Source organism: Thalassophryne amazonica, chromosome 13 (genome assembly GCF_902500255.1).
Source record: "Thalassophryne amazonica chromosome 13, fThaAma1.1, whole genome shotgun sequence".
Lineage (NCBI taxonomy): Eukaryota > Metazoa > Chordata > Actinopteri > Batrachoidiformes > Batrachoididae > Thalassophryne > Thalassophryne amazonica.
Genome location: NC_047115.1, coordinates 54900474 through 54927926, shown reverse-complemented (window position 1 = coordinate 54927926; position 27453 = coordinate 54900474). Strand labels below are relative to the sequence as shown.

Here is a 27453-nt window from a genome sequence, read left to right as displayed (position 1 = left end):
AGGCGCTCCATATTGCAAGGCAAGGCCATACAATAACCATGAAAAACCCCAACGGTCAAAACGACCCCCTATGAGCAAGCACTTGGCCACAGTGGGAAGGAAAAACTCCCTTTTAACAGGAAGAAACCTCCAGCAGAACCAGGCTCAGGGAGGGGCAGTCTTCTGCTGAGACTGGTTGGGGCTGAGGGAAAGAACCAGGAAAAAGACATGCCGAGAAGGGGGGGCAGAGATCGATCACTAATGATTAAATGCAGAGTGATGCATACGGAGCAAAAAAAGAAAGAAACAGTGCATCATGGGAACCCCCCACAGTCTACGTCTAAAGCAACATAACCAAGGGATGGTCCAGGGTCACCCGATCCAGCCCTAACTATAAGCCTTAGCGAAAAGGAAAGTTTTAAGCCTAATCTTAAAAGTAGAGAGGGTATCTGTCTCCCTGATCTGAATTGGGAGCTGGTTCCACAGGAGAGGAGCCTGAAAGCTGAAGGCTCTGCCTCCCATTCTACTCTTACAAACCCTAGGAACCACAAGTAAGCCCGCAGTCTGAGAGCGAAGCGCTCTAATGGGGTAATATGGTACTACGAGGTCCCTAAGATAAGATGGGACCTGATTATTCAAAACCTTATAAGTAAGAAGAAGAATTTTAAATTCTATTCTAGAATTAACAGGAAGCCAATGAAGAGAGGCCAACACGGGTGAGATCATCATAATCATAATGAGATCATAATCATCCATAAACTCTCTGGATCAGTGCTTTCCACATCCTCGCAAGCCATTGTTTACATGCAAAGAGACGCCAGAACTCTGCTGGCACCACTGGGCATTCTGGGAAGCACAGGGGGTGCCAGGGGGATTATGGAAAACGTTAAAGTACCGAATGAGTTTGTCTACCTTTCCATACTCCGTAGAACACATGCAAGGATTGGGTGTTTAATGCTGGTTGTGGAGTTTGGGGACGTAGCTGCTTTTAGTGGTGAGCAAAGGTTCACCAGCTTTGACTTTGCAGATGATGTTGTGGTATTCATCAAATATGATGTTTTGGTTGCAACACTGAAGAAACTGAGGGGGGAGTGTCTGGGTTTGCAATTGTCCTGGATCAAAACCAAGGTCCAGGCTTTCAATGACTTCCTGGATTAAGCCATCAGAAGTGTTTGGCTGAATGTCAGTGTTCTCACTGTAAGCTCTGAACTTTCGCAGATTTAACTGATGTCACCTGGAGAGTGACTAAGATGTTGCAAGGGTTCAAAATATGACAAATACGAATGAGGCATCACATTGCAACATATCATGTTACCTTGATGGCAGTGTGTTGCTTACTACTTTTGTTTGGGTTGTTTTTTTTTTTTTGCTTTCAACACACCAAGGTATTTGAGAGACTGAACAATAAACTGCAATGTGAAATTCTTATATTTCATGTTTTTCAATTTTAATCCTTGTTAATGTAATGTTGCCATTGTAATGTAATGTCCCCCCCCCCCCGATTAGAGCAGTTGTTTCCCTTGTCACACTTCCAGGATTCTGCTGGTAATCCATGTTTTATATTACAATGCTGAGGCAAAGTCTACAGAAATGCTAACTTAAGGAAATATGCACATGGGAGCCCTTGTGTACTTGACGATGTGACAGTGGGACAGTCCTAAACCCTCAACACTTTAGTGGGAATGCGCCTTAAAGTCTATGAGTCCATGAGATTGGGCCATATATGTGGTGAAAGCATCAAACCTGTTGAAATTCTCATCTTGGCAGTCACATTCATGTTTCTTTGACTTTGAGGTTGACAGACATATGGGAAGAGACCTGATGCTTCCGGTCTAAACGGTACCTCGGCGTTGTGGACTCCAGAGATTGAAGAAGGCCTAGGGGAAGCCATATAGCTGCAGCAGAGATGATATGTTCAAGAGGTAGCGTTGGACCATATGTCTTCCTCGATGCTTGTTATTTAGGACCCAAGGCAGTTCTGTAGTGTGGGGGAGGCAGCAATGCACAGTGCTAGAGTATACTCCCAGACCTGACCTAACCTTAAATCCAAATAAAAGCCACAGTGACAAATGTGTCCCTGTGTTGAGCTCATGTGGTGATGGATTGTGCCAAGCGAGACATTTTAAAGAACAAGCGCAACTAAGGACTGGAGCATGGGGTGTGATCAAGATCTGAGCTCCACTGCTGTTGCAGCACATTGAGAAGTGACCGAGATGAAATTCAGCACTCATCCTTCACCAAAAACCTTCTGGCTGATCCCTCTGAATTAGAAGTGAACTAATGCCAAGTGTCAGAGTGTAAGTACCTTGGGGTCTTGCTCATGAGGGACATTAAAACGGCGCATAACGATGTTTGCAGCGGAGCTGACATTGTGCCGGCCTGTGAATCAATAAGGCAGCAACTGTTACCATGATCATAATATGTTATCAATGGTACAAACAGACAAAATGAATTTAATTTACTGATATCCACGAGTACAGACTCGAACCTGCTGTTTTACACTGAAGGAACCAGGTTAGGCAGTTTGGGAATTTCACCAGGATGCCCCTAAAGTCTCCCATTTGGAGGTTTCTTAAGCAGGTCCATGTGGAAGGAGACCCATGGATAGACCCAGATTATGTTGAAGGGATTATACAACCCATCGTGGGTGCACCTTGGAAACCCCTGGGAGTTGGAGCTCATGACTGCAGAGAGAGGGATGTCTGGACTACTTTGATAAGCAGTGGAAAATGGATGTATTATAATATAAAGTACCCGAATCAGCTAACCTAGGAGAACTGAGTGGTGACACCTGTCCTTATGTAAAATGTGTCACAATTGCATCAACCTTTGTTGAACTGCTGCTGAGCAGCTGTGATAAAGTGATGATTGGTCTGGAACATACGCTGCCTCTGACCCACTGCATGGTAGGACTGAGTTTTATATCACGTCTGTGGAATGACCACTGCCCCCAATCACAACTTAGTGGGTTTACTATAGAAGGAAGAGATAGATAAGTCGAGCCCCTCCAGTTTGTTAATGTGATAACTGAAAAACATCACAGGCACATAATGAGAATATGATTAAATGTAGGTTAACTTTGATGCTCCATTACTACAGAAGCTTTTCCTATGCATCCAGGGCTGAAATGACACAGCAGTGTAATCAATTACATTGACTACAAAAATATGTTGATTTGTATAGAATGTGTACATGTGTCACTAAGTTTACATTAATTTCTAGAATGCTGTAAATGGAAACGGCCGACCACATCAACTATGCCCATATATATAGTGCATGTTTGTGATTAAAGCATGAATGTGCACACATTCTACATAAATGAACAAATGTTTATTTTCAGATGTGGAGGCATCCTGGAGCTGACCTCTAATGACCTACAGGGGGTCAATGAGTAATTGCACAGGGGTCAAAATTTGAAAGGTACACCATATTATTTGTCTGATCATAAAGATTACAAAAACATTTGGACCATCTATGACTGAATTTTAAGGAGTTCTGGGGTACAAATTGCAAAAAGGATGGCAAAGTTCACTTTCAGTTAGTACAGGACTCTAAACTTAAAGTTGCTCCAATTTTGGTTAAAAAAAAAAAAAGAAAAAAAAAGTGATGCAAATTATTGGTTGAACTAATAAGATTAATAAATGGAATAGTTTGGACTGTGTTGAATGCTTTGTTTCCAAAGTAAAGGTCAAATAAGGTTGATGCCCATTGAATTCTATTACATGACATACAGTTCTGTTCAAAATAAGTGTTTGAAAAAGTGTGTAAAGCTCAAAATCATAATAGCTTTTATTGCCATACACACAAATACATTGGGAACACTACACATTCTATTTTCAAATCAAGACATCAAGAAAAATTAATCAAATTTGTTATTACTTTACAGAAAAAGGAATATTAGGCTGTTGCAAAAAAAGTTCTGTATTTATCTTTCTATGACCCTTGCAGGTGGCCCGTATATAAGGGCGAAGGCAACAAATGTATATGCTGGCATTTTGCTCTAAAATCTGAGTAAAATGGGTCATTCCTATTTTACTTAAATATTATAAATTAAAAAGTTGATTGGAGAAGGGAAAACATAAAGTGCAGAAAATGATGGGCTGCTCAGAGAGAATTTCACATGCTTGAGAATTGCAACCAAAACCAGAAAGACATTGAAGAAAACAGAAAACCACCACTGAAGTGGATTGAAAAATAGCCAGAATGACAAAGACTCGGCCAATGATCAGCTCCAGCGTGATCAAAGGTCTAAAGTTACCTGTGACTACTGTAACATTTAGAAAATGCCTATGTGAAGACAAGCTATGTACAAGAAGCTCCCACAAAGTGCCATTGTTTAAAAAATGACATGCTGAAGAGGTTACAATTCGGGAACACATTGACTAGCCTAAAGAGAAATGGTGTCACATTTTGAGCACTGATAAAAACAAGATTCTTTTTGGGTCCAGGGGCCCCAGACAGTTCATCAGACGACCCCCAAAAGCTGAATTCACAGTACACTGTGAAAACACTGAAGCATGGTGGAACAAACATCTTAATATGGGGATGGTTTTCATATGATCAAGCCTATTTATCACATGCCAAGGATCAGTTTGAATACATCAAAACACTTGAAGAGGCCATGTTGCAATATGCTGAAGTGGAAATACCCTTGAAATGGGTGTTTCAACAAGACGACCCCAAAAACACCAACAAGTGAGCAGCATCTTGGTTCCAGATTCAGACCAACAAGATTAATGTTACAGAGTGGCCAGCCCAATCCGGGGACAATCCAATAGAAAACGTGTGGGGTGAAAAATGCTGTTTCTGAAGCAAAACCAAAAAATGCAGAGGAATTGGAAAAAAATTTCTATATATTTGTATTGTCAACTGTGATGGTAGCATGGCCTAAGTAGAGGGTCACCCCTTGAGTCTGGTCTGCTCAAGGTTTCTTCCTCAAATCATCAGAGGGAGTTTTTAACGTAACATAACTAAGCATGACAGATGGTTCAAACTATTCCTTTTTGAAACTCTTAACTAAACCAATAATTTGCATCATTTTTAACTATATTGGAGCAACTTTACCTTTTCACCCCTGTACCAAATGAAATGGACCTTTGTCACCCTTTTGCTGTTTTTACTCCATAAATTCCTAGCATTCAGTCATAGAAACTATGCCTTTTTGGAATCTGTATGATCAGACAAAAAATGTAGCACATTTTTAATGACTGGATCATTTTCAATTTTCATTTTGACAAATGGCTGCCATGGGTGACGTACTGAGAATTCATGATGGCCCAATATCCAGTTTTATTTGGAATACCATTGGATACGTACCAAATTCTACACTTTTATTACAAGATGTACAATTATAAGAAATTTTAGTTAAGCTGCACCACTACTGGGAGTTGTTGAATGGAAATTTGTGGTGCTGATGGATGTCTTTTGGGAGTTTTGTTGGGAATTTTCTATGTGAATTTTTTTAAATGAGAAGACAGTCTTTGGATAATGCTAGAGTGATAAAGGCAGAACGATTAATGGTTGACGTTAAGCTGACTTATTGGTATGTTAATGAGTAATTAGAAATCAATTCCATCATAATACATTAATTCCAAAAAAGATGTATTTATAGATTTAACTAACTGGAAAAACAATCAATAATAAATGTTCCTTGCTGTCGTTATTTTCTAACGTAAAGAAAACACAAACTACTACTATCCCTAACACCAAAACTCCGCAAGACAGTCAGATTGAAAGTTTTGTTGTTGAATGTTCATCTTTTTCCTCTCATATTGGAAACCTTGTACAGAAGTTGAAACCTAAGGTGGGTTAAAATTTTAGAAACAAGTCTGGTTTTAGCTACAGTATGGTGCAAAAGTTTTAGGCATCCCAGTGTTATAACAAAAGTAGTGTTTGATCCCCCCCCCCCTTTTTTTTTTTTTTTTTTTTAAATTGGGATGTCAACACAAAATCAGTTGCAACAAAAATGAACCCAATTGCCATATCCATTATCATTCATCACATATATATTTAAGAATATTTATCGGGTTTTCATAACTTTTATGATGCATCAAATGTGCCTAAAAGTTTTTGCACAGTATTGTGTCTCTAAGGAAAGAGAAAAAAAAAAAAAAAAAAAAAATTGAGGCAACATTCAAGCTTCCCGATTATGGAGAGGTTAAGTATATGCACGCATCTGCCCAATGTTTGCACACACTGGACACTGCGTACCACAGCACTCTGAGGTTTAGCACAAGTAAAGTTCTGACTCACCATTGCACTTTACGCTCGAGTTCAGTGACCTCTGAGCAACCGCAGACTCCCTCACTGCTTCATATTCATCCTTCTGAATTAGAAGTCCATCCTTGGCCTGTTCCCCTCTTACATCTACAAGTACATCTCACTTAAAACCAGTGGTCATGGGTTGCACTCAAATAATGCCCTTGTGTTGCCTGTTCCAAAGGTTCTCATTGAAGTTTCCAAGCAACCTCTGTTTTGGCAGTTTAGAATTTCTTGCACAGTACACTGCAACTCCAAGAGTTCACCTCACTCAAGGCTTTCAGCTTTTCAACTGGCAACCACTGCAGCTTGTTTGGCTGATAAATGGACAAATGTAAAAAAAAAAAAAAAAAGATTACATTTTATTCAGTGCTTTCAAACATTTGAACCAAACATCGTGTATTAGCCCTGGAGTGTCGTAAATTATCCATTAAAGTTGATTTCTGCATATTTCAGCATGTGTGGCCCTTCAGCTGAGCCCCAGATGGTGACACATTCCACAATGCTGGAACAAAATTGTCATTGCATTCATAAATACTGATTCAAGCCTTATGTCATCTTTTATACGAGGCTCATGAAACAAATGTTGCGGCGTGGTGCTGGATTAAATTTCTCAGCCTTTTGCAGAACGCACCCTTCCCCGGAACACCTTCTGTCCATATAATGAGCACAGAACGAGAACAAATCGCACAAGGATTCAAGTGGCTTCATGACTAATGATTGTAAATCCATTTGGAGGTGAACAGTCAACCTCCTGCCCACAGTCTTAGAAAAATGCCAGCTTTGTCAAGCTGGAGACATGCTCATCCAAATATTAAACACTCAGGCTCTCTTGCTGACAGCAGCCTGGCTGCATGCCGTTATCCAGCATCCTTATTATACGGACTAAATCCCCTCTATGTCAAGCACCATGCCTGGATTTTAAAATTTAATTCTGGCTGTATGCAGTCGTGGTGAAAGCTCTGTACCTGTGATCTAACATTACAGACCTTGATGAACTGTGATCTCTATGTGTCAAAATTTAGAAGCATGCAGCGCCACGGTGTTAACGGTGCGCTAATTCTCCACAACACCTGACATCATTGGTAAGGCTGAATTAAATTTAAAGTTGGTGTTTATTAAATTATCAAAGTGTCAAACCTTGCTGCATGGAGAAACATTCACTCACATATTATGAGTCGACTCATCTGCACTTCTAATTGGATTTAAAAGTTGGTAATCTCATTGTGAAGGTGAAGAACAGAGTTTAACCTCTTAAAGAGTAGATTAGTGCAACAGCATGTTGCCAAATATTGATATTCAGCATTATAAAAGGTTCTGCTTTTAGTCAGCCAGCAATTTCCGTTGAGCGGACAGATGTTTGAGGGAGAAGATATGACCACATATGCTTTGAATAAATTATGCTGCTCACTGTGAGGCAATATTCCACAGCAGTGCCACTGTGGACACTGTTTATTTTCATCCGTACTCCTGCCAACAAATACAATGGCATTGTTTCTGAGGCAGCTGGGAAATGTTTTAGTCATCACCCCAAAAGCCACGACCCTGCCAAAACAATGAGCAGAGAGTAGAAGCTGTTTCAGACTGCAAACAAAGAAAAACACTTTTTAGCTGATGGTTAAACAGACAGTTATCTATCACTATGTAAAGAAAGTTTACTGTGAGAAATAAAAGGGGTTCAATCTGACGTTAAATTTACATTAAGTAAAATCCAGTCAACAGCATATTAGTGTTCTTGATGACTAAAAATGTCAAAATCCCCCCCCAAAAAAGAATCAGCTTTGTATTGTAATATAAGCAATGTAATCCTTAGTTCTTAAAGCAGGAAAACCTCATTTCTTTTGTCCTAAAACTCAATCAGGGATCTTGAAAGAATGAGTCCAGGTCTTCTGTCATCTCAGCTAAATCCGGGGTAGACTTTGTTGCGGTTTCGTGAGCTGAGGTGGCTCCTCTGCTGGCAGAGTGCTCTGCCGCCCTCTGTGGGGTGTCTGTCTCTCGCTTTTGTTCTTTGCCACCGGTCAGGATTTGCTGGCTTTCTTGGAAGTATTCGTTGGGGTGATTGAGCGAGAAATTGACGTCGTCAATCTGTTGACAAAATGGGCAAAGACAAAAATAATCCATAGAATAAATGCATGCATTAGAATGTCACTTTCTCATAAGCATTGCTCAACTGATTCCACAGCAGCATTATATTAAAGGTTTGTCATCATTATTACGCTATCAACTCATATGAACTTGAGTTCTGCCGAGCTGGATATTACTCTTCATGTTTACAACTGCATTTGTTAACATAAGAAATACAAAAACATATATTATGCTAAAATAAATGACAGGGCCATCTACTACTACTGAATACCAACTGCCACACATTTGAGAAAAGTGCTGAATCACTTAAACAGAATTTTCAGTTTTCAAATTGCCTTTTTTTTTTTTTTTTACAAATGAAAAAAATGACATATTTACAAATACAGATTTATATGTAAAAATCAACACACGTTAGGGTAACTTGAGTGCTACATACCGGACAACCACTGATGACAGGAAACTAATTTTCCCATATTGCATTTTGGCATGTGTGTCTGTAAACGCTAAAACCTTCAAAATTAGTGCGTTGGTTTAAAACTAAAACATGTAGCTGATATTTTCACTTTGTAAAACGACAGAGGTGACGTTTATTTCAATAACTTGTCCGGAATAAGTTTATTTAAAATTTTAACCATAAGTCAAAACTGTCTTGCTGTCTGCTACAAAACATATGATTTCAGGCTTTACAAATGTTTTTAACTGTAAAGCTTTATTCACTATGGCTGCAAAAATATGTTCGAGATCTAAAAGTTATTGGAACTAAATTTAGTGGAAGATAATTGGTCCGCTGATAGTTTTCAAAGTTAGCGGAAAAGCTAATCAGCTAACAAATAAGTTAGCGTCACTAATTAGCGGTTAGCAGAACTGTGCCCACCATTGGTGTCAAGTGTGATAAAGATGTGAAATTGTTTTGAATGATTCCACAATATACATCAATTTGTTCATCAATTAACAGCAGCAGTAGGCTTTCATGGCCCCATTTGTGGGTGAAAATCCCATCACAACACAGTGGAAAAATATCCTTTCAGCAAACAAAATGTCAAAATCATTCATTTATAAACGAGTGATTTTTAAACCAATTGCATAGCAATTGGTTTAAGAAGAAAACCAGCTCTTATTTATAAATCTAGGTTTATCTTATTAGCTGTTGGGGGTCACAAATATAATTCGTATGATCATCTGATTCTCCATTTTGCTGTGGATATTACGCATTGCCAAGGTCAGAAGAATAAAAATCAGCCATATTACTTTGTCACTGTATATAGGCCTCCTGGCACATACAGTAGTGTTCAGAATAATAGTAGTGCTATGTGACTATAAAGATTAACCCAGGTTTTAAGTGTATTTCTTATTGTTACATGGGAAACAAGGTACCAGTAGATTCAGTAGAGTCTCACAAATCCAACAAGACCAAGCATTCATGATATGCACATTCTTAAGGCTATGAAATTGGGCTATTAGTAAAAAAAAAAAAAGTAGAAAAGGTGGTGTTCACAATAGTAGCATCTGCTGTTGATGCTACAAACTCAAAACTATTATGTTCAAACTGCTTTTTTAGCAATCCTGTGAATCACTAAACTAGTATTTAGTTGTGTAACCACAGTTTTTCATGATTTATTCACATCTGTGAGGCATTAATTTTGTTGGTTTGGAACCAAGATTTTGCTCTTTTACTATTGTGCTTGGGGTCATTGTCTTGTTGAAACACCCATTTCAAGGGCATGTCCTCTTCAGAATAAGGCAACATGACCTCTTCAAGTATTTTGATATATCCAAACTGATCCATGATACCTGGTATGCGATATATAGGCCCAACACCATAGTAGGAGAAACATGCCCATATCATGCTTGCACCACCATGCTTCACTGTCTTCACTGTGAACTGTGGCTTGAATTCAGAGTTTGGGGTCGTCTCTCAAACTGTCTGCGGCCCTTGGACCCAAAAAGAACAATTTTACTCTCATCAGTCCACAAAATATTCCTCCATTTCTCTTTAGGCCAGTTGATGTGTTCTTTGGCAAACTGTAACCTCTTCTGCACATGTCTTTTATTTAACAGAGGGACTTTGCGGGGGATTCTTGTAAATAAATTAGCTTCACAGAGGCGTCTTCTAACTGTCACAGCACTTACAGGTAACTCCACACTGTCTTTGAACAGCCTATAGTTTTTTGCACCTGCGTATAAGTTTTCCCCTCTCCAATCAACTTTTTAATCAAACTACGCTGTTCTTCTGAACAATGTCTTGAACGTCCCATTTTCCTCGGGCTTTCAAAGAGAAAAGCATGTTCAACAGGTGCTGGCTTCATCCTTAAATAGGGGACACCTGATTCACACCTGTTTGCTCCACAAAATTGATGAACTCACTGACTGAATGCCACATTACTATTATTGTGAACACCCCCTTTTCTACTTTTTTTTTTTTTTTACTAATAGCCCAATTTCATAGCCTTAAGAGTGTGCATATCATGAATGCTTGGTCTTGTTGGATTTGTGAGAATCTACTGGTACCTTGTTTCCCATGTAACAAGAAATATACTCAAAACCTAGATTAAACTTTATAGTCACGTAGCACTACTATTATCCCAACACTACGGTATTCTGAATTCTTAGATGAATTTGGTGCGTTCATCTCTAACCTGTCAATGAGTGCAGATAACATTTTGATCACTGGTGACTTTAACGTTCATATAAATAAGCCTTCTGATCCCTTCTGCAAATCATTTATGGAAATTGTGGATGCATTAGGATTTCGGCAATGCATTCGAGAGTCAATGCACATTAGTGGAAATACCCTGGATTTGGTTCTCACACGTGATATTGCTGTCACGAATATTGACATCATGCCTCTTACATCAGTGGTCTCTGATCACTCATTAAGTTTACAGTTTCGCTGCCGTGTTTTGTGGAACAACCTTATTTATCACTGCAGTGATGCAACAACTCCTCAACTAAGACTGAACTCGAAGCTAGACTGCCTGATGTCTTAGCTTCACATTTGGCAAATACCCAATCAGTTGACAGTCTTGTGGACTGTTTAAACTCAGTGCTCAAAACTACACTCGACATGATTGCGCCACCTTTGTTAAAATCGCGCCCCCCCAAAACAGTCACCTTGGTTCAATGATTACCTGCGTGACCTCAAGCATAGGGCTAGAGGTCTAGAACAAAAATGGCGTAGTTCAAAATTAGTATTCCACCTTATGTGGCATGAAGCTATCTTAGACTATAAGCATGCATTACTAGCTACAAAGTGGATCCATTACTCTGATTTGATCAACAAAAACAAGCATAACTCAAAGTTCTTGTTAAACACGGTGGCAACACTTATTCATGGACAACCACCTGTAGTTTACTCTCATTTTACAGCAGAAGATTTCCTGGATTACTTTGAGAAGAAAATAGAAGACATTAGGTTAAACATATCCCAGCATGCCTTAACCCAGCCACTACACCCTGCTATTGAAGTGGGCGCCATTACTGAGGTATTACCTAGATTTACAGAATTTGAGAGTATCTCTCTAGGCATGCTGACAAATCTCGTAACGTCAACAAAAAGCACAACCTGTCTATTTGATCTTATACCAACAAAACTGTTTAAGGACCTGTGGCCAACTCTTGGGCCGACTGTGCTGCAAATTATTAATCTTTCTTTAACTTCTGGATCTGTTCCTAAATGTTTCAAATCTGCAGTGATTAAACCATTATTTAAGAAACCTAATCTTGACCCTAGTATATTGAAAAACAATCGGTTGATATCAAATCTATCATTTTGCTCTAAAATTCTGGAAAAAGTGGTTTCACCGCAGCTCGTGGACTATCTTACTGAGAATAATCTCTTTGAGCCACTGCAGTCTGTTTTTAGAAAATATCATTCCATACAGACGGTGAAAAAGTGGTGAATGATCTTCTGCTTGCAATGGATTCGGACACCACTATGGTTCTTGTGCTGTTAGATCTCAGTACTGCATTTGACACCGTGGATCATCATATTCTACTTGAGAGGCTGGAAAATCATTTTGGGATTACTGAGAGTGCCCTTGCATGGTTGATGTCATACTTGACCAGTCATTTTCACTGTGTTATGTACAGTAACACTACCTCTAACCTTAGTGACATGAAATTTAGTGTTCCACAGGGGTCTGTCTTAGGCCCCCTGCTTTTCTCCCTTTATATAGCACCCCTTGGGCACATATTGCAGCGCTTTGGGATTATCTTTCACTGCTATGCTGATGATACTCAGTTATACATGCCGATAACTGCTGGTCATCTCATCCACATAAAATCCTTAGATTGTCTTGCATCAGAGAGAAGCTGGATGTCTAGAAACTTCCTACTTTTAAACTCTGATAAGACTTAAATGATGGTTCTTGGTCCAGTGAGACATCGGCATCAATTTGACCAGTTAACGCTTAGCCTAGGCTCATGTGTCATACATCACACAGACAAAGTGAGGAACCTTGGGGTAATTTTTGATCCTACATTGTCCTTTGGCCTCCACATTAGAAATATTATGAGGACTGCTTTCTTCCACTTGTGAAATATAGCAAAGATTCGTCCCATCGTGTCTATGGCTGATGCTGAGACCCTGATCCATGCGTTTATCGCTTCCAGATTGGACTACTGCAATGTTTTATTTTCTGGTTTACCACAGTCCAGCATTAGGGGTCTCCAATTGGTTCAAAATGCTGCTGCCAGACTTTTGACACAAAGCAGAAAGTTCGACCACATTACACCCATTTTGGCATCCCGTCACTGGCTTCCTGTCCCAGTGAGATCAGATTTTAAGGTTCTGCTACTAGCCTATAAAACTGTTCACGGACCGGCACCTCCCTACCTGGCTGACCTAATTAAACCTTATGTACCGGCCCGGGCTTTGCGCTCTCAGGGTGCAGGACTACTTTGTGTCCCTAAGGTGAATAAGAGGTCTGCGGATCAGAGCTTTCTCTTATCGTGCCCTTGTTCTGTGGCATGATCTCCCTACATCAATAAAAGTCAGATTCTGTGGAGACTTTCAAGTCCAGACTTAAGACACACTTATTTTCCCTTTCATATGGCTGGCATACTGGCATCTTGGTGTTTAATGCTGACAATTTATACTGTATTTCTTGTCTTTCTGACGCTTGATTCTGTTTTTTCTCTCTGTTTAAGGTACAGCTCCATCCAGAGATGGGTGTGGTAATTGTGTTGGAGACCCTCCTGTCCTGTGCACCAACAGCTTTTCCTGTATATTCGTTTTGTGGATTGTTCTGTAATTTATGTCTGTAGCATGGCCCAAGCAGAGGGTCACCCCCTTGAGTCTGGTCTGCTTGAAGTTTCTTCCTCAGAGGGAGTTTTTCCTTACCACTGTTGCTCTGGGGGTTAGTAAGGTTAGACCTTACTTGTGTGAAGCACCTTGAGGAAACTCTGTTGTGATTTGGCACTATATAAATGAAAATGAATTGAAATTGAAAAATTGAAATTCATGATGTAAAAACCGATGAATCATTGAACAGATCACATTCAGGCTCTCCTGAATATTCTTTGAATGACTTGTTGAGCATCACGATTCATTATACAACTGTAGCTTGTTTTCATGACCTCCAATGTTGAAGATGTGAATGCTCGAAATTATTCTAAGCCTCATCGAGAAACAGCACCATGGCTCCTCAGGTGCTGCTTTAAGTTCACAGAGCAGGATTTCAATTGTGCTTCTGGTATCACATTGTGTGTTGTGCCGTTTTGTACTTTCAGTTCAAAAATTGCTAGAACAATTTTCTCCAAGTGTGAATCACTGCTTCTTTTAAAATGATGACCTTCAATGTGGCTGAAAGGAGCAATGACTCGGGCTCCCAAACAGAACACATTAAATAATTATCCACAGGGGACAAAATAAATGCTGGAATAAACATGTAAAAATTAAGCGGCTCTGACAGCCAGCTAATGATGGATGTGACAGCAGTTCTGGCTCTCCCTGGAGCCATCGTGCATGAGATGAAAGGTCATTCCCCTGACTGTTGCAGGTAACCCAAGTTACTCCCAGCTTCAGTGAAATCAGCACTTACATTGTGTGTCAGCACAAAGTACTTCTGACACGCCAGCTGATAATGCATTCCTTTAACCAGCTCCAGGATCTGCAAGGGGAAGAATACAAAACATAACAAAACCCACCATGGTTACAGAAGCATACATGACAGCGATAACACAAACCAGAACACAGTTCAGCAAATTATCATTCTACAATATCAAACTAATACATTAGATAATGATGCTGTATACACAAAAATAACCATTATGTAGCCCTCGTAATCTGCCAGGGCAAAGCGCTGCTGTTAACAGTTCCACCCACCTCTGATGCTTCAAGTGATGGTAAATGTGTAAAGCTACTGCTGATAATGCATTTTCCTGAATGTACATCATAATAAAAGCATTTTATCTATAATCAAAGTTGCTCAAGCAGTAAAGACTTTTACTGTGAATATGTGAGAATTATTGTGTTGTTAAGTTGGCACGTTTGCTTAACAAAAAGACGGCCCCGAGTTAAAGACCACCTGTGCCCCATTCTCCTTGTAAATCTGGAGTTGTGTCACAAACAGCATCTGGCGCAAAACCTTGCCAAATCAACATGCAGTCCATATTGGAACTGCTGTGGCGAGCCAGAGCAAAAATGAGAGCAGCAGAAATAAGGGTAGCACGGTGGTGCAAGAGGTTAGTACACATGCAGACCAAAAAGAAGGTACGTGGTTTGAGGACCACTGTGCCACATTCTCCTTTTACATCTGAAATGGCATCAGGAAGGACACCTAGCTTAAAACCTGATGTGATTTTCACAAAATCTGAACTGGACATCCTAAATGACTTCATCTCAGTACACTATGAATCTGACTGGTATAACCAAGACCATCTAAACTTTCTTTTATGGAACAGAACACTCATTGCTGGAATGTGTTATGCCCCTGCAGCCACAGATTGTTTTTTGTGCTTCCAGCTCTTCCATCGTATCACTATCCCAAACAGCCAGCAACAATAGATAAATAAATAACCTAATAATAATTCAAAAATAAAACTTTTAACTCCATCAATTATAAACCTTCCAGCTTTAAATTCAGGGCTGTGAAATTAAAATTGTGAAATCTGCGGAAAATTCGCAGGGGGTTGAGCTGGAGTCTAGAGCCCATGGGGAACCAGAAACCAAATTAATATTGTATCTAATGATACATTTTCAGCATCTTCTGGAAGAAAAAAATCTCAAAAGTAGTACATATTTAAATAATCGTAGATTCAACCTTTCATTTAAACTGTCAATGATCATGTTTAAACGTGACGTGGAAGTAGGACCTGGAACGATTTTCCTTGTAATTGTAAACCAAATTATGCATTAACTCAGAACAGTTAAACTACATGATATTCATGAACACTGAAAATGTAGAATATTTTGAAAATCATGGTAAAATATCAATAACACACCTTTTAGTAAAAAAGTCACATTGTTGTGTAAATTCCTGTAAATCCCCTCAAAGCCAGTGTCTTTTTCCCATGAAAAAAGTCTACATTAATAAAAACTCATTTACATTTTGTGTAAATTCTTGTAAATCCATTCAAAGCCATAATGGATTTTTTCCAATGAAAGAAAGTCTAGATTATTAATAAAAAAGTTACATAATCTTGTCTAAAATCCTGCTTGAACAGCACAATGCTTATTTTCCAGGGAGCGAAAAATTCTTACCGTGTTTCTTGATGGCACAGTTCGCTTTTCCCATTTATCTTTCAGATGTGTTCATGATGCCAGCGACAATTCCATGGATTCTTGTCCTTATCAAACTTTCTCAAACCATCTTTCTTGCCATCTTTCCTCTGTCTGATGTTGCTCCGTGGCACAGACATGCTGCAAAATTCTTCTTTTAAAAACTTGAAAGCTCTAAAAGTTTGCGATGTCCACATGCTACTTTTAGCTTAAGTGTCTTGCAGGAGCCACACAGCGTTGCTGCGGCAACCAACCAGTCCCGCTTTACGACAACTGTCGTAACCGCTACGCTTTGAGTGGCACTTTTCCTCCACGAAGTTCCGCGGATCCGAGGACACAAATTTGTATCTGTAACATACAGATCAGTGTTCGCTAACTTACAAAACTTGCCCAATGTCGTAAAAAAAGGAAACGCTTTGCGACAAGGCATTTTAAAAAAAAATCAGTGGCGATCACAATTACAGAGTACAACACTAACACCCCCCCTCCTCCCCATGATGAAATCTGCGGAATTCCTCGGATCCGAGGAGTTTTCCCAGCCCTGCAAAACTGACAGTATTCCATTTACTGAAACCTCAATGTGATAGTGTGGTTACATCAGTGTCCGGCCTAACACGCATGTCCTGTCAGATCACAGCTCGTGATCCACATGCTGCGTGTCCACATGAACTGATGGCCCATTTCAGCTGGGACAGCCTGTCAATGTGCGTACCATTCCCACTCTACAGGCCATCGCAAAAGTGATATATGTTTTTATGTATTTCCACATGAGGACAGTAAGTGCACACACATACACGCATCACAGTGGACAGTTGTAAGGTCCTGTCCGCCAAAAGTCTGTTTGCAGCTGCGATGGCCAGACATGTCAACAGCTGCTGCTGTAGCAATTGTGACCTACCTGACTGATTCCACTTGCAGACACCTTATAGTGCTGAAGCTTCTGTTTCAGCAATTCTGGGTCACTGTGTCGAAATGGACAACCTAAAAATAAATAAATATATAATTTCAAAATGTGAAGACAAAAATGTGAAGACAAAATTAAGCAATTTTATCCATATAAAGTGCAATTTTATCCATATATACTGCACTGATAACAATATTGATAATGGAAGACATTTCTCCAGTTGACTGTGAAATGTGTTCAAAGTCTCCATGCTCTGCATGGTTAACTAAAAATGCTGACAATGAAAGCCGAACAGCGTATCCCAGCATTAAAAAGCACTTCTAACAATCGCCAACTCACCGTGATGGTCGCCTTGGCTGGGTGGATTTGACAAAATCACCTTCATGCAACTGTAGGGGGTGTAGTCTGCCCGCTTGCCTTCTTTTCCGTACATGTGGCGGATGCTGTAGGCATACGCTTTGTCAAACTACAGAGAAAGAGAAGGCATCAGTGAGGATAAGCGTATGAGAGGAACACTGCTGGATGAAGAGACATTGCCATATATCATGCCATTTTTGACAAGTCATTTACCTGATGAAATATAGAGTCATTAGTAAGAACCTGCTGTACTGGTGGCACCAGTTTAGATAGCTAAATTATGGAAACTCTGATATGACCATCTTTTCCCTCATTGCTTTTACCTCTTGTCCTGTACTCTGACTAGATTGTATTTCCTTACAGCAAACAATCTACAAAACACATAAGGAGGATCCTTACTTAGGATCCTTGATTTAATATTCTTGTGTTTGTACACCAAATCCACTTCACATTACCTTCTATCCCATTCCATCCCAGCAAGATGCCAGTGTGTAGTGTTTGTCTAAGGAGCATCGTGCCGTGTGCAATCTTCACAGTGACCTTCTTTAACATGCAAATCTGTGTATCTGTGTACTACAAATAAATTCTAGTTACAATAGGTACTTGGGGGGAGTCAGACTGTAAAATCAGTAGATTGAGTTTTGATGACCCAAGAAGGCACGTTATATCAAAGATGGAACAAAAATCATTACACAAATCATTCCTGCCACCTTTTTCCACCCACCCCACCCGCACTCCCTTCTTTACCTCTGTACCACACTCTCCATTACTGTGGGCAGTTGACCCCAAGTATTTAATCACTTCTACTCCTTGTAACCACACTGGGCTCCCTCTCTCTCACACACACACACACACACACACACACACACACACACACACACACACACACACACACACACACACACACACACACACCACACACACACACACACACACACACACACACACACACCTGCTCCTACTGATTTTCATTCCCCTTCTCACCAGAGCATGTCTCCATCTCTCCAGACTAGACTCAACCAGCTCTCTACTCTAAACACAGATCACAATGTCATCTGCAAACATCAGTCCATGTAGATTCCCATCTGATGTCATCTATCAACCTGTCCATCACCACTGCGAAGAAAGGACTCAGAGCTGTTCCTTTGTGTAATCCCACCTCCACCTTGAATGAGTCTGTCATTCCTACTGCACATCTCACTACTATCACACTAACCTTGTACATGTCCTGTACTACCCTCACATACTTCTCTGCCACTCCTCTCTGTGATCTCCTCATACAATACCACAACTCTTCTCTTGGCAAAAGCTTTCTCTAAATCTACAAACACACAAGGTAAGTCCTCCTGGCCTTCTCCATACTTCTCCATCAGTGTTATCAGAACAAACATTGTATCTGTAGTGCTCTTTCTCGGCATGAAACCATAATGCTGATCACAGATCTTCACCTGTTTTCTAAGCCTAGCTTCTACTGCTCTTTCGCATAACGTCATCCTGTGGCTGAACGTAAGTGTTTAACTCTGCATTTATTACATACAAAATGAGAACAAAAAACATCTTACGTCATCTAAATACATGACTGAGCTGATACCATGCTTAACTTTCTCTTCTTTCATGTAAAACACAAATGAACAGAATTTACCTTTTGCTTACAAACACTAGTCTACAATCGCAAACCTAAACAAAATAAATACAAATACAAATTAAACTAAATACAAACATGGATAAAATTGTTGGTACCCCTATATTTTATGTACACATTTTAATATGGTCAGAAATAAGTGCAAAGAAAGCAGTTTTGTTTAATCAAAATATCTTTAAAAATGTCCAACGTTATGTGACAACAAGAGCAAAAACGAACTGATTTTTTGCACACCACGGTGTACTGTATGCATGAAAAATGAGGGAGAAGCCGAAGGGACTTACTTATGATGAGACAAACAATGTGTTATACCTTTCATTATGACTGGAGGATGGTTAAATTTTGTGACCTGTGAAACCCTTCATTACCCTTCTCCTAGCTAGAGTTACCACTCTGGGATGACATCATACATTTTTATCCCCCACTGACCAAAGGCCTGGAGGGGGATGATGCTGCGGTGATTTCTATCCGTCTGTCTGCACGTCCATCCGAAAAAGGATATAAGCATTCTGAATCAACTCTGCTCCCTCTTTTAAGAGAAATTTCGTGAAACGTGGTGCAAGTTCTTGTTATAGGTTGGTAACACGCATATTAGAATACTGTTCGTGTTGGACCCATGTAAACAGAGTTATGGCATTTGATTAACAAATCTAGACTCCATCAGTTTCATAAGTGGGTGCCTGCATTCTGAAATCAACTCTCACACTTAAGAGAAATTTCATGAAACTTGGTACAAGTCCTTGAAATGTTATCAGAATGTAGCAAGCACTTTTACCAAAGCAGCATTTGCCAGTGGGGGATATTGTGTTCCCAGAGTACTCTTGTTTTTCCAATGTTATGTTTGCATCTTTTGCTTGTATGATTTTCACAATCGGAAAATAAAGAGAAATAAAAAAAAACAAAAAAAACTGCGCACTCTAGGAAAACTGAATTTCAGTGATTTTAGCCAAGGTGTAAAAAGTGTGTGTATATCTATATCTAGGGTCAATCTAGAGACGCCTGTGGATTTGTTTAAAGAGGGAATATCGGTGCAAGCTGACAAACACAGTCCTTGAAAGATCCTCAGTCTGGTCTGATGACTGGGGAAATCTGACGATCAGGCTCTGAGGACCTGCTGCAGCCTAAATCCTCCATCACAGGCCTTGGATTACAAGCCATCACCTCCTCTGCCATTGAGGAATTGTTGTTTCGTAAGTATATAAAGTAATTTTACCATATATAATGCTATTTATTTAGGGATTTCCATTGTTACACTGCCTCCGACATTCTTTAATGCTTGGGGCTTGTGGCATCGCAGAAAACTGCTGTGCGAGGGTTCAACATTTCAACTTTCCAGGTAAGTACTCTGGCTAAGTCTGTGCTTTAGCAAATTAAATCTAGTGTCTTCAAAGTCGGTTTAATAATAATAATAATAATAATAATAATAATAATAGGATAGTGACTAACAGTTACATTCATTAACTGTTCATCTGTCCATTATTTTCTCAATTAGTTATCTCGGCCACAGAATATCAGATAATGGTGAAAAATGTCACTCAGTGTTTCCCAAAGCCCACTACAACCCAAAGATATTCCTTTTCAGAGGAGTTAAAAAAAATCCTAATAAAGAAACCTGAAAACATTTATGAAACTGAAATAAGAGAATTTCATCCGAAACATAATAAGAGATTATCACAATAGCCAGCGATTAATTAAATTCTTGCAGCTCTGAAACCTTACGATAAAGCTACACCTCAAACAGTTTGGTTTCAGGGGTGGGGTTTTTTTTTGTTGTTGTTGTTGTTGTAGCTACTGTTTTTAAATTATAAGCTGCATTTACAGTGCTCAGCAAGGTGTAAAGATTTTCCACCCACCTTTCAAAAGATGACCTGTAAAATCTGAAAGAGGCTCATAAATCTGAAAAGGTGCTGACCTCTTGAGGGGACAAACACAACATCTACTCCTGACACTGTTATGTTCGGTTATGTTCTGTTTGCTGCTGTTGCTGCTGTCCTATTACCTATGGTCAAAACTTGTAAATAAAGCATCTTATTAAGTATCTTCAAATTATTCTGCTGTTGGAAAGGGGGGGGGGGGGGGAGAGAAACCATGTCCAGAATGTGAACGTGCTGTCAGCGACTGGAAATTAATTTAACCTCAAGTTAACATCTGTAATACAAGCAGTTCAAAAGCAGCGCTGCCCCGAGGCAACACAACACTAATGTGGTACAAACAGACAGTTCTCTAAACGAAGAGGCTAACTTCAGTGGCAGGAAAAATGGATAGATCAAGTTGATTTCATCAATTTTCTCTCCCCCTCTAGTCTAATATTACATAGCCTCTTCCTCCAGGCTTCCCTCTCAGCATCGCCGCCTCCAATCTTTTCCTCTGTGCCTGTCGCATACTAATGAGCCGGCTTTGTGCAGCCTGCCACAAAGTGCAGTCCCTGACACAACACATACATCACTGTGAGAGCTGCGATCTGGTCAGCACCATTGTGCTGCCGCTGCTGTGGAACAAGAGCCGAAGTTTTGTGCAGAGCCCATCAGTTTTCTGCAGACGGCGAAACAAACCGCGTCAGGAACAGGACACCAATCAGTGCTGTAATGTGAATTAAGTACACTGCACGCACAACACGAGCAGATACTGAATTGACAGCTGAGACTGAAGGTAGGACAGTCACTACGTCAGACTGGTCTTGGAAGTGAGAAGGGCAAAGAAATGATTTGGTGGTTGTGTTTCTTTAACAGTACAAAAGATAATGTGAAATGATTGAATAGCTCCACTGGGGAGAAAAAAAAAAACAAAGAAAACTTTTTCTTTTTTATTATAGTCACATCAATAAACTTTGTACTGAAGTTATACTTTGAGGAGAATATTACACCTCTAACACCAGTAATGTCATTCATCATATGCACGGTGTGTACAAGATTTGTTTCCAAACTTCTACACAAATAAAGACTGAAACTCATTGTTTTTCCCTTTCCAGAGTTGTGTAACCTTGCCTCATATGCCTCATTTCTCACACCAGTATCAGAACACAATTTGTAATAAAAAACAAATCAAGTGTTTAAAAAGTACCTACATGTATGAGTGTATTTTTTTAAATGATACAAGTAAAATATGCCATGATTTGTAAGTAAAGCCCATTTGATGCATTTAAATGACAGCAAAACTGAATTTCTCCAGACGTACAAGCAGTGAAATCTGGGGGAAAAAGCAACTTGAATACAACTGGACACAAATTACTAGAGTTGAAAGGACAAACTGATTAATCTCTGTCAATCAACTCAATGATCTCTCAAAGCCAAAATTTGGCATGGTGAAAATTTTCAATGCATGCCAGCGCATGACTCATACATCCCACACATGTGGGATACAAGCTGTAGGCAAGTTATGCGATTGTTGACACACGTTTCTTGCAATTTACTCATAGGTAGAAATACGTCCATTAATGCTGTCCATTGATTGGCTGAAAGCTGCAGTCCTCAGGCAGACAGACCACTTCCATTCACACATGGAGTAAATATATTCTGACCTGTTCATTTCAGTGAGATTCATCATCACAGTCTGACGAACATGCATCCACATGAAGCCTCCTGATTTTGGAAAATGACGGCTCAAAATACTTTAATTCCTTGTCGTGGCTGGAAACATAGCGTTTTAAAGCAAGTTCCTTGGTGGTTTTTCTGCTCCAAGTGTGTCTGTCATAGGAGGTCAGTGTCGTAGTCTGATCACCGATCAGAGCGCGATTGGGGCTTTGATCAGTTCCCCGCATTCTGGTCACAATGAAAATAATCCACCAAGACAAAATAAAATAAAATAATGTCAAATTACTCTGTTCCTGACCCGCACCACTCGGTGGAAAGGGGTCTGTCGGCATATGATGGTCAATTGTCACAGTGTAGCAGCTGCATTAATTTATAAGACATATGCCAGCATATACCAGCATTTTTAATACGGACGGCATGCGCAGGCTAAATTGTCAAGATGTGACAGAACCTTTAAGCATTTAGCAGGTTTGTGTATCAGACTTTATATCATTTGTTTTCTGTGGTCAAAGCTGCAAAGACACTCACAATATTCCTACAACATGCCTGGAGATTTCTGACAGCGTACTGACGGTATGGAGTGATGCAGGATGGCAGGCAGCCATGTGATCGAATACAACAAACCAATTTTCAAAGACAACAAGGCTGAGGGATCAAGGCCCATCTACAAACACCAAGGTGCCAGAATGTGGCACCGGATATCTCAACACATTTAAATGATTTGGCACAGCACTGCCCCCTATTTAACAGTGTGGCCTTTGATCAGCACTCAAGATGAAAAAGAAAAAAAAAACAAAAAAAAACGTGCATGTGAGATTAAATGCCAAATGAGCTTTAGTTTTTTTTTAAGCATGCACCACAGTGATAAGAAAACCAATGGAATTTTTTTAATTTATTCATTCAATATAAATTTTGAAAACATTCACACCTGCTTACCTATTTGAGTGCCGAAAATATAGAAATGTGCAATGGCCATAATATAAAGACAGACAGGATTACCAAGTGGCTTGTGAAGCTTTGTTGCTAATCGCACAGTGCTGGTGGACATGAAGGTCAATTTTACTTGTCTGTGAGAGAAGGATCTCAACATTCTACAAAGAAATGTTTTAAAACTGAATGTGCAGACAGTGTAACATTATATCTACTACAATCTAATGATCAAACTAGAGAGCTGTGATCAAGCTCACAAAATGATACCCTCACTCTGATGTAACAGTTTCCGTACACATATTAGACAACATTGACAGTAAACAACAGGCTCACTTGTCAGCTGGTGTATGACGATCACTATATTTTCTACTTCCACTCATGCTGGCCCAACATAATCATTAAACTGAATAAATTTATGCAATGTCTCATAATACTCCCACACATGGCCATGCACGCAGGGATACAGTTTTTGGTCCTGTGTCTCTGTGTTTGAACAATACAACTCCCTGATTTGTGCAAAGGTGGTGAAATGACTGAGGGTCATCCAAAGACAAAAGGATTTGATTCTGTGAACAGTTGTAGGAGAACTATGCAAGTTTGGTCAGTTTTTTCAGATTCGTCTTTTTTTTTTTGCTGTTGTTGCATTCATCGCTACAGAGCTTCCCCTACAGCTCAGGAGTACATCTGTCATAAAACATTCCCCATCTGACTTGCCTTTGCTTCGTATCTCTGACAGATGACATACTCTGCCAATTCGTTGTCGCTCTTTAGGTTCTCATAAGTACTCATTCTATTTTGGGTGGTAGTTTGGTTTCTCCAATGTTCCAAATAGTCCTTTTGCTTGATTAATGATTTTGTTGACTCCAGTTGGTGTTTGGGAAGCAGGGGCCTCATGTACAAAGCTTGCGTATGCACTAAAATGTGGCGTATATCCGTCTCCATGCTGACGTTCAGATGTATCAAAAGTGAAATGACCTTGGAAATGTGTGGTGCGTCACGCAAAAAGCCTGGCTGGCATATGCATATTTCATCAGAGACATATTTATGAACAATTAATGCACCCATGTGTTTGCAATTATATGGGTGGATATACAAGCATGTGCAAAGTAATACGTAAAATGGTATTAACAATGGCTGCCTTAGCGTTGTTAGAGGACCTTGCAAATGGTGAGCAATGTGAGTGTGTAGTCAGGGAATACAAGGATTTACTTGAAAATGATGATTATTTGCTCATAAGCCGATTTCAATTAACAAGGCCACTGTTACTGGAGTTGCACGCAGCACTGTGGCCAACCCAGAGTGCAATATGACGAGGAGCCAGGTGCCTGTCTGTGCCCACAGAGGCGCTGACCACGCTGGGCTTGCTGGCAACAGGGGCATTTCAGCGTGAGCTGGCTGATCGGTCAGGAGTGTGCCAGTCAACCTTGTGCTGAGCCACACCAGCTTTGTGGAATGCAATCCTCCAAATGGCATCCAGGTACATCGATTTCATGTTGGAATGTGATCACATTCCAACAGGGTTTCCCTAATGTACATGGAGCTGACTGTACCCATACTGCTATAATGGTGCCATCACACGATAAATTTGTTTTTGTTAATAGAAAAGAATTTCATTCCATCAATGTTCATATCCCATCTTCTTCTTTGTCTTTCGGCTGTTCCCATTAGGGGTCGCCACAGCAGATCAATCGTTTCCATCTCACCCTGTCCTCTGTATCTTCCTCTGTCACACCAACCACCTGCATGTCCTCCCTCAGCACATCCATAAACCTTCTCTTTGGCCTCCCTCTTCTCCTCCTGCCTGGTGGCTCCATCCTCAGCATCCTTCTCTCTATATACCCTGGGTCCCTCCTCTGCACAAGTCCAAACCATCTCAATCACGCCTCTCTGACTTTGTCGCCAAACCGTCCCACCTGAGCTGTCCCTCTGATATGTTCATTCCTAATCTTGTCCATTCTTGTCACTCCCAAAGAGAATCTCAACATCTTCAGCTCTGCAACCTCCAGCTCTGCCTCCTGTGTTTGTTAGTGCCACCGTCTCTAAGCTGTACAACACAGCTGGTCTCACTACTGTCTTGTAAACTTTCTCCTTCACTCTTGCTGATATTCTTCGGTCACAAATCACTCTTGCCACCTTTCTCCACCCACTCCACCCTGCCTGCACTCTCTTCTTCACCTCTCTACGACACTCTCCATTACTTTGATCAGTTGACCCCAAATATTTAAACTCATCTACTTTCACCACTACTACTCCTTGTAACTGCACTATTCCACTGGGCTCCCTCCCCCCATTCACACAGATGTACTCAGTCTTGCTTCTACTGACTTTCATTCCCCTTCTCTCCAAAGCATATCTCCACCTCTCCACACTAGACTCAACTTGCTCTCTACTCGCACTACAGATCACAATGTCATCTGCAAACATCATAGTCCATGGGGACTCCTGTCTGATCTCATCCGTCAACCTGTCCATCACCACTGCAAACAAGAAAGGACTCAAAGCTGATCCTTGGTGTAATCCCACCTCCACCTTGAATGAGTCTGTCATTCCGACTGCGCATCTCACTGCTGTCACATTATTCTTGTACATGTCCTGCACTACCCTAACATACTTCTCTGCCACTTCAGACTTCCTCATACAATATCACAGCTCTTCTCTTGGCACCCTATCGTAAGCTTTTTCTAAGTCCACAAACACACAATGTAACTCTTTCTGGCCTTCTCTGTACTTCTCCAACAGTATTCTCAGAGCAAACATTGCATCTGTAGTGCTTTTCTCGGTATGAAACCATACTGCTGCTCACAGATCTTCATCTGTTTTCTAAGCCTAGCTTCTACTACTCTTTCCCATAACTTCATGCTGTGGCTGATCAACTTTATGCCTCTGTAGTTACTGCAGCTCTGCACATCACCCTTGTTCTTGAAAATAGGAACCAGCACACTTTGTCTCCACTCCTCAGGCATCCTCTCAGTTTCCAAGATTTTATTAATCTGGTTAGAACTCTACTGCCATCTCTCCTAGACATTTCCATGCCTCCACTGGAATGTCATCTGGACCAACTGCCTTTCCACTCTTCATAGCAGCCCTCACTTCTTCCTTACTAATCTCTTGTACGTCCTAATTTACTCTCACCACATCACCCAGCCTTTTCTCTCACTCATTTTATTTATTCATCAGCTCTTCAAAATATTCCCTCCACCTTCTCAGCACACACTCCTCACTTGTCAGCACATTACCATGTGCATCTTTTACCACCCTAACCTGCTGCACATCTTTTCCAGCTCTGTCCCTTTGTCTGGCCAATCGGTACAAGTCCTTTTCTCCTTCCTTACTATTCAACTTCTTGTACAGCTCGCAATATGCCTTTTCCTTTGCTTTTGCCACTTCTCTTTTCGCCTTATGCCGCATCTCCTTGTACTCCTGTCTACTTTCTTCATCTCTCTGACTATCCCAAAACTTTTTCGCCAACCTCTTTCTCCTTATGCTTTCCGGGACCTCTTCATTCCACCACCAAGTCTCCGCGTCTTCCTTCCACTGTCCAGATGTCATACCCAGTACTGTCCTAGCTGTCTCCCTCACCACATCTGCAGTACTTTTCCAGTTGTCCAAAATTGCTTCCCCTCCAACCAGTGCTTCTCTCACCTGCTCGCTAAATTTCACACAACAGTCTTCCTCCTTCAGCTTCCATTATCTGATCCTTTGTTGAGCTCTCACTCTTCAAACTCTTAAAATGCTGTTTCCTACAAACAACCATCCTATGCTGTCTAACGACACTCTCTCCTGCCACCGCCTTACATTCTCTGATTTCTTTTAGCTTGCATCTCCTATAAAGAATGTAGTCCACCTGTGTGCACCTTCCTCCACTCTTATATGTTACCCTGTGCTCCTCCCTTTTCTTAAAGTAGGTATTCACTACAGCCATTTCCATCCTTTTTGCAAAATCAACTACCATCTGTCCTTCCCCATTCCTATCCTTGATACCATATCCACCCATTACTTCCTCATCACCTCTGTTCCCTTCACCAACATGCCCACTGAAGTCTGCTCC

General features: G+C 40.4%; 1 protein-coding gene across 1 annotated transcript in view; it reads right to left on the bottom strand.

The window, feature by feature from the left end:
- Nucleotides 1–7644: 7644 nt before the first annotated feature.
- Nucleotides 7645–27453, bottom strand: part of prim2 (DNA primase subunit 2) — a 51412-nt gene continuing 31603 nt past the window's right edge. The window contains exons 11-14 of the mRNA XM_034185167.1: nt 17286–17412; nt 16941–17023; nt 14364–14432; nt 7645–8322 (exon numbers count right to left, since the gene is read on the bottom strand). Coding sequence (XP_034041058.1) covers nt 8095–8322; nt 14364–14432; nt 16941–17023; nt 17286–17412 — 507 coding nt within the window. The 3' untranslated portion in view covers nt 7645–8094. The remainder of the gene's footprint in view (nt 8323–14363; nt 14433–16940; nt 17024–17285; nt 17413–27453) is intronic.